The sequence below is a fragment of the Hyperoodon ampullatus genome, assembly GCF_949752795.1.
Source record: "Hyperoodon ampullatus genome assembly, chromosome: 10".
In the NCBI taxonomy this organism is placed as follows: Eukaryota; Metazoa; Chordata; class Mammalia; order Artiodactyla; family Ziphiidae; genus Hyperoodon; species Hyperoodon ampullatus.
The window spans coordinates 7,582,090-7,590,556 of NC_136923.1; the positions used below are offsets into that span (position 1 = coordinate 7,582,090).

An 8,467-nucleotide genomic window follows, 5' to 3' on the forward strand; every position below is an offset into this window, starting at 1 on the left:
ACATGGTTGCTCATTAAAGAAAACTTGGAAAAATGCAGGGGAAAAAAGCTAATAAATTACACAGCATCCCACTAGGGTACTTTCCTTTTCCAGAAGTCTCCCCACCACACGCACAGGTGTGCTTCTGGATGCAGTTACTGCCAGGCTGTAAGTAAGACTGTGCATCCAGGCCTTATTTACTAACATTATACCATAAGCATTTTCCAAGTTGGTACAAGCTCTTCATACATGGAATTTTTGAACGGTCACATAGTATTCTGCTGAGTTTCCTGAAGTGACGGAGGCATTTTTTATTCCCCTAAACTAGGACTAAAATAATCAGACTTCAGTTCCAGGATTTCAGAAATCGTGGAGGAGGTATCTACGTGAACATCAAGTCACACAATCATTCAACAAAATATTATTGAGCTCCAGGCCTGTGAGAAGCTCTAGAGATACAGTGGTGAGTCAACCAGAAGCCCACGGAGCTTTTCTGTTTGAAAAATACAAACATAAGTGAACTGAGTGGGGAAGAGGAAGACAAGAGACCACGCCTACGTAATGAAGGGGCTCAAAGGCCAGGCTACAGTTTGAACCTGATCCTAAGAGCCACGGACACCAGGACACCATGGAAGACCTCAGAGCCAGGGAGGGACGCGATCATATTGTACAGTCCCTGTCCCTCTGGAGGAATGGGGAAGGTTGTGACAGCCTCCCACAGAGAGAAAGCCTCTGGGAGAAGTGCCCTGTTAGGGATGGAAAGTTCTTGAGTTGTAACATTAGTCACTGGAAACCCCAGGCCGGATTCCTGGTCCATGGGAAGTGATGTCAGCAGGGTCAGGGGCTGCCTCCAGCAGCAGAGAGAAAAGAGTAGAGGGAAGAGGAAGGAACCCCTTCCCCCCAGCCGTCCCTGCACAGAGCTCTGTTCGTGGGCTCACCTCCCACTCTCCGAGGCAGCGTGATGTCATGGGAAGAACAGAAGCCCAGGGCCGCCCCTGGGGCTCCACTGTGGCAGCAGAAGCCAAACCCAGCCCTCACGTCCGTGGGCTGCACTTTCCTCACAGGCAACGCAGGAGGAAGAGGAATTAAACCCAGAGGGGCCTTGCAATGTGGACGTTGTAGCTCTGTGAAAGTGGCATCTCTTATGGTGTTGACCTGTCAGCATTTAACAAGACCCTTAAAACAGGGTCAAGACAAGATAGAGATGTCAGGGGGATGAGTCACTGCCGAGCGCCCTGCTGAGTCCATGGCTCTTTGCCCAACACACACCAGTAATACCTGGTCGTTACAGAACATTTGGAAAGCGGGAGAAAATCAAAGCCCCCATGATCATCCCACTTGGAAGACCCCAAGAAAAGCACCGGTTATACTCTTGCTTCTAATCTTCCAGATTTTTCTATTAGATATAAAAATACATGCTTATGTCAGCAGGATGGTACAGTGGTGGGTTCAGGGCCCAGACTGGATTCTGAGGCCTGGGTTCAAATCTTCTCTCTGCTACTTACTTCCCACGTGCTTGGGGAAGGCCCTTCACTTCTCGCCGTGCCTTAGTTTCCTCATTTGCAAATGAGGAAAACAACAGCACCTGCCTCAGAGGTTGTTGTGAGGATTAGATTACTTATATGTATAGAATAATATGTATGTGATATAAATGTTCACTGCAATTGTTAAGCCATCTACACTCCATGAAAACCTGCTTTTATCCCCAATGGTTAACACTACCTGGCGACCATCCCTCCTGGTCTCTCACCCTCGGGTGAAACGCCCTTTGTCCAGACTAACCAGACTCTTTCCTGGTTGAGGGAAGGGGAAAGCGTCTTGTCCCTTAAGCCTCTCAGCAACTCATCCCCATTTTACAGATGAGGAAACTAAAGGCTCAGAGAGAGACAGTCACTCGCCCGAAGCACATAGCTGGGCAGGGACAAAGCAGGCCTGTGCACAAAGGCTGGCACATGCATGAGACAGCAAGATGGAGAGCCATCCAACAGAGGAAGCCCTGCCCCAGGAGCCCTCGGAATACACCTGGGGTGAGTGAAGCTGTGAGAAGCCTGGTTTCCCCCAAGGGCAAAAATGAACGCAGCCACAATCATAGGGAAATGAGCAGGAGGCAGCCACATTATCTGCAAAAACTGTCAAATCCAAAGAGCATGCATATTTGTGGCTCTGTGGTTTTCTGAATCACTTTATGGATTTTTCCACCTCCACTCCCCAGTATCACAATCAGCCCCAAGGGATGATCTCTTCTAAAATGATGCACATTATCTGTAATAGTCAAAAACTAGAATGTCATTTTTAAAAAAAAGAAAAAATTGTGGAATATGCAGTAGGATTTTTTAACCTCAAAAAAAAAAAAAAAAAAAGACTCGCAGAAAACGAGACTCTCTAGGAGTGGAAGGACAATCACAGTCGCTTACTGTGCTGAACAGAAAACCATGGAGTGCTGTGACTTGCCAAGGAGCTGCTACCTGAGGGGCACGGCTGGCTCCCAGCCCAGTGACCTCTGACCCAGCACGGAGAGCTGGCCAAGCATGGGCTCCAAGCCATCCCGTGTCCCCACTGTTGCCACATCCTTCAGCCCATCATTCATTCCAGTGGCACTGAGTGTCTGCCCACTGGCCGGGCACTGCCCCAGACACTGGGAATACAGGGGCAAACTAGATGGATGATGTCCCTGCCCTCATGGCGCTGACATTCTATAGGGAGAGACAGACATAAACCAATAAGGAACAAGGTCAAAGCATGTTAAGAGGAATGAAGAAAATAAAACACGCTGATAAGATAAAGAGGAAAATGGGGGACAGGGTCAGCCTCTCAAACAAGGCGACATATGAACTGAGAAGTGAAAGGCTATGGCCCCCCAAAGATGTCAGTGTCCTAAACCCCAAAACCTGTGAATATGGTACCTTACATGACAAAAGGGACTCTGCAGATGGCATTAAGTTAAGGATTTTGAGATGAGATTATCCTGGATTATCTGACTGAGCCCAGGGGTCCTTATCAGAGGAAGGCAGGAGTGTCCGATTCAGAGAAGATCATGACAGAAGCAGAGGTCAGAGAAAGAGATTTGAGGATGCTATCCTGTTGTCTTTGAAAGTGGAGGAGGGGCCACAGGCCAAGGGATGCAGGCAGCCTCTAGAAGCCAGTGAAGGCAAGGAAATGGATTCTCCCCTAGAGCCTCCAGAAGGACAGCTGCCCTGCCAACACCTTGATTTTAGGACTTCTGACCTCCAGAACTGTAAAATAATAATGGCTGTTTTTTGGGGGCGGTTTTTGCGGTACACGGGCCTCTCACTGTTGTGGCCTCTCCCGTTGCGGAGCACAGGCTCCAGACGCGCAGGCTCAGCGGCCGTGGCTCACGGGCCCAGCCGCTCTGCGGCATGTGGGATCCTCCCGGACCGGGGCACGAACCCGTGTCCCCTGCGTCGGCAGGTGGACTCTCAACCACTGTGCCACCAGGGAAGCCCTAATGGCTGTTTTTAAACTATCAAAGTTGTGGTAATTTGTTACAGCAGCAAGAGGAAACCATCAGAGACTAGAAAGCTAGCCACGTGGAGGACAGGGAGAAGAATGTCTCAGATAGAGGAAACAGCAAGTACAAAGGCCCTGAGTCTGGACCAAGGAGGCCAGTGTGGCTGGAGCAGGGTGGGCATGAGAGGGTGTTGGAGGAGAGGATGTCAAAAGTCACTGGTGCTCAGACTGTGCCAGACCGGGCAGGCCTGGTGAGGGATTTAGATTATAACCTAAATCACAATGGGCAGCTCCTGAGGACCTTGAGCAATTCTGATGTCTCCAAGTCCTAAGGAGTCAGAGGTATTCTCCTCAGAGGATGTACAAATGCTCATGAAGAGACGCCCACCATCATTAGTCATTACAGAAATGCTAATCAAAAGCAGAGCAAGAGGCACTTCCCTGGTGGTCCAGTGGTAAAGAATCTGCCTTCCAATGCAGGGGACACAGGTTTGATCCCTGGTCGGGGAACTAAGATCCCACATGATGCGGGGCAGCTAAGCCCACGTGCCGCAACTACTGAGCCCACACGCCCTGAAGCCTGTGCGCCACAACTGGAGAGAGAAAATCTGCACACCACAACTAGAGAGAAGCCCGAGTGCCACAGCGAAGAGCCCACACGCCACAACGAAGAACCTGTGTGCCTGCATCTAAGACCCGACGCAACCAAAATAAATACATAAATAAATAAATAAACACAGCAAGAAACCACTTCTCACCTGCTCAGATGGCTACAAACTCAGAAAGACAGACGATAACAAGTGTTGGGGGGAGGGGACGTGGAGAAATTGGGACCCTCACACATTGCTGGTGGGAATGTAAAATGGTACTCGCATTTCCAAAAACAGTCTGACACTTCCTCAAAATCTTAAACATAGAGTTACCCTATGACTCAGTAATTCCCCTCCTAGGTATCTACCTAAGAGAAATGAAAACATAAAGGCACACAAGACATACACAAATGTACGCAGGAGCGTTATTCATAATAGCCAAAAAGTGGAAAGAACCCAAATGTCCATCAAACGACAGAAGAATAAATAAAATGCAGTACATCCATATGATGGAATGTTATTCAGGAATAAATAAAAAGAAATTGGGACTTTCCTGGTGGTCCAGTGGGAAAGAATCTGCCTTGCAATGCAGGGGACGCAGGTTCGATCCCTGGTCAGGGAACTAAGATTCCCACATGCCTTGGGGCAACTAAGCTGGTGCACCACAACTACTGAGCTCGCATGCCTCAACTAGAGAGCCTGTTTGCCGCAAAACTACACAGCCCATGTGCCCTGGAGCCTGCGCACCACAACTAGAGAAGAGAAAACCCCGCACACCACAGCTAGAGAGAAGCCCGCCTGCCGCAACGAAAGATCCCACGTGCCACAACTAAGACACGACACAGCCAAGAAATAAATAAAATAAATAATAAATAAATCTTAAAAAAAAAGATATTAAGCACTGATACATGCTATGACATGGAGGAACCTTGGAAACATGCTAAATAAGTCAGTCACAAAGGACTACATATTGTATGATTTATTCCATTTATATGAAATGTCCAGAATAGGCAATGCCTAAAGCTGGGGGGAAATGGAAGATGTGTGTGAGAGTGCTGAGGGAAACAGCTGAGGGGTACAGGGCTTCTTTCTGGGGTAATGAAAATGTTCTAAGACTGATTTGGAGACAGATGCACAACTCTGCATATACCAGATGCCACTGAATTGTACACTTTAAATGGGTGAATTGCATGGTAGGTGAATTATACCTTAATCAAGCTGTTTTTTAAAAAAAGTCAAACACAGAGAACAGACTAGTGGTTGCCAAGGGGGAGGGGGTGTGGGGGAGGGATGGATTGGGAGTTTGGGATTAGCAGATTCAAACTAATATATATATTGACAGAATGGATAAACAACAAGGTCCTACTGTATAGCACAGGGAACTATATTCAATATCCTGTGATAAACCATAATGGAAAAGAATTTTTAAAACGAATGTGTGTATATATATATATATATATATATATATATATATGTATAACTGAATCATTTTGCTGTACAGCAGAAATTAACACAACATTGTAAATCAACTATACCTTAATTTTTAAAATTTTAGTAAAAAAAAAAAGAAAGCCATAGGTGCGCCTTCTAAAATAGCAACAATATCCTAGAAACAGAAGTTGGTGTGGCCTTCACAATTGAGGCCAACATGGAAAACACTAGAGAGAGTCTCTTCCACAAAGTTCGTCCACTGCCCAGGAAACAGTCGCAAGTAGTTAAATCACAGATCATCTGAGCAAAGGGACACAGTGCAGTCTAGAAAATCAGATGGTGACAGACATTCTCAGAGGTGCCCTGACTTGTTACCAGGGACAGCCTCTGTGGGGAGGCTGAGGGGCAGGGAGGGAAAAGATATTTACTTTCCCCTCCGTCCCAGGGGCGTGATTTACACCATTTAACCTAGTACATCTGTTATTTTTTTCCACAAAAAAGTTAATAAAAATACACACTGAAAGTAAAAGCCTAAATCCATGTTGCTAAAGAATATTGCTTGGCAAGAAAAAATAATTGTGATATAGTTTAAGTGAAAAAAGCAGGCTAGTAGAATGTACAAAATGATACGATTTTTGGAAAACGTACATACATAAATAAATATGGTTAGTAAAAAAGACCAGAAGGCATAAACACCCAGCACTCCGCTGGCACATATTGAGAAGCCAATACATGTCAGCGGCTGCTGTTATTATTACTATTGGCATCCAAATGGTAAGAATGGTATCCCTTATGAGGATATATATACACATATGGCTGATTCACTTTCTTGTACAGAAGAAACTAACACAACATTGTAAAGCATTTATACTCCAATAAAGATGTGGAAAAAATAAAAAATAAAAAAAGAATGGTATCCTTGGGCTTTTCTGGTGGCACAGTGGTTAAGAATCTGCCTACCAATGCAAGGGACACAGGTTTGAGCCCTGGCCCGGGAAGATCCCACATGCCACGGAGCAACTAAGCCCGTGCGCCACAACTACTGAGCCTGAGCTCTAGAGCCCGCAAGCCACAACTACTGAGCCCACATCCCACAACTACGGAAGCCCGCGCACCTATGGCCCATGCTCCGCAACAAGAGAAGCCTCCACAATGAGAAGCCCGCGCACCGCAAAGAAGAGTAGTCCCCGCTCGCCGCAACTAGAGAAAGCCCGCGCACAGAAACAAAAACCCAACATAGCCAAAAATTAATTAATTAATTAATTAAAAAAAAAATACTCCCTCCAAATTAAAAAAAAAATGGTATCCCTGAGTGGTGGAGTTTGAGCTGCTCTTTATCTCCCACAGTATTTTGCAATAAGAGTGTATTATTTTTGTGACTGGTTTAAAACAGGATTTCTGAACCTCAGCACTACTGACACTTTAGGCTGGATAGTTCTTTGTGGAGGGGGCTGTTCTGTGCATTGCAGGACGTTTAGCAGCATCCCTGGCCTCTACTCACTACGTCCCCCAAGTTACGACAACCAAAAATGTCTCCAGACATCGGCAAATGTTCCCTAAGGGGGCAACATCGCCCCTGGTTGAGAACTACTAGGTTAAAATATATATTATTTCCTCAAACTGGATGGATAAAAACATACATGTTCATTTTATTATTATTCTTTCCAATGTACGTAAATATTATATTCCCTTTGTACGAATGGTATATATTATAATCTCAATTTTAAAGAAAATATAGATATTACTTTAAAAATAAAGTGGCACCAGTCACATTGACTTAAAACATGAACCTGAGAATAACTGTTAACACTTCCTTAATACTTACAAGAACCTCTGACACATAGGTGTCAAGTGCTTTTTATACAATTTTCATTCCTCATAACCACCTCCAGTTTACAGATTAAGAAGCTGAGACTCAGAGAGGTTAAGCAACTTGCCCAAAGTCACCAGCTGGATGTGGTGGAACCTGGAAAGCGCCCGAGGACCACACGCGCAGCCTCCCACAGGATGCCAAGCCCTCAGGCAATCACCAAGCACAAATAAACAAAATACACCAAGTTGTTACGATGTCCTGGCGGGGCCAGCCGCCGGGGTTCACAGCCCAGTACGCCACTTAGCAACGCCATACCCTGGCCCCCCAAAGTAACTCTACCTTTAAAGCCGTTTCGTCGTCTGTAAGATGGGGTAAGAGAAATAGGCACTTTACAGGCTGTCGTGGGAATTAAATGAGATAATTGGTGTCAGGTGCTTACATCAGGGCCGGGCACACAGTAAGCACTAGTCACTGCTGAGAGCGATCATTTTCGGCTTTACTGTAGAGAGCGATCATTTTCGGCTTTACTGTAAACAGCGAAGTCGAGCCAGTCATTACTTAGCGACAGACTGAGTAACAACAGAAATCCTCCGAGATCATCTAACACCTTCCAAATGACCACAGAGAGGGGGCAGCGCCTGCCCGAGGGCACACAGCGAGGCCCGGGTCCAGAATGGCAGCACAGAGAGCCCCTAGAATCAGGACCCGCGTAAACAGGCGGGGAGAGGGTTTAGCGGGGTCGCAGGGGTGCCCACTCACCGAACTGCATCCAGTCCCACTCGCTCAGCGCGTCCATGTTGCGGCACAGGTCGTCCAGCACCCAGGAGGGCAGCTGGTAGATGTAGCAGGACATGGCCGGGCTCCGAGGGCCGGCGGGCAGGCGGCGCTGACAACTGAGTCCTACGCGGCAGGACTCTGCTTCTCTACCGGCCGGTGGGTCCACCCAGCGCGGGCCGCCCGGGAAGTGGGCGGGGCTGGGCTTGGGCTCGACTGCCCCCCAGCGGCCACCGGGGGCGCGACGCCTCCCGGCCGGCTGGACCAGCGGCTGCGAAACCAAGAGGGTCAGAGCCGCCGGGAGGGGAAACAGGCCCAGAGGAGCGAAGCAACACGTGCAAGGCCACACGGGAATTCATTGGCAGTCCCAAGAGACCTTCTGACTCCACTTCCTGGGCTTTTGGCCCTCTGC

At 47.4% G+C, this 8,467-nt stretch overlaps 1 protein-coding gene across 1 annotated transcript in view; it reads right to left on the reverse strand.

Moving 5' to 3' along the window:
• The window catches only part of IRAK2 (interleukin 1 receptor associated kinase 2), a gene marked incomplete at both ends in the record, with an annotated part of 56,653 nt that extends 48,519 nt beyond the window's left edge, over positions 1-8,134 (reverse strand). Inside the window, one exon of the mRNA XM_079713509.1 lies at positions 8,041-8,134. Within this exon, the coding sequence (XP_079569635.1) occupies positions 8,041-8,134 (94 nt within the window). The remainder of the gene's footprint in view (positions 1-8,040) is intronic.
• Between the last annotated feature and the right edge of the window lie 333 nt (positions 8,135-8,467).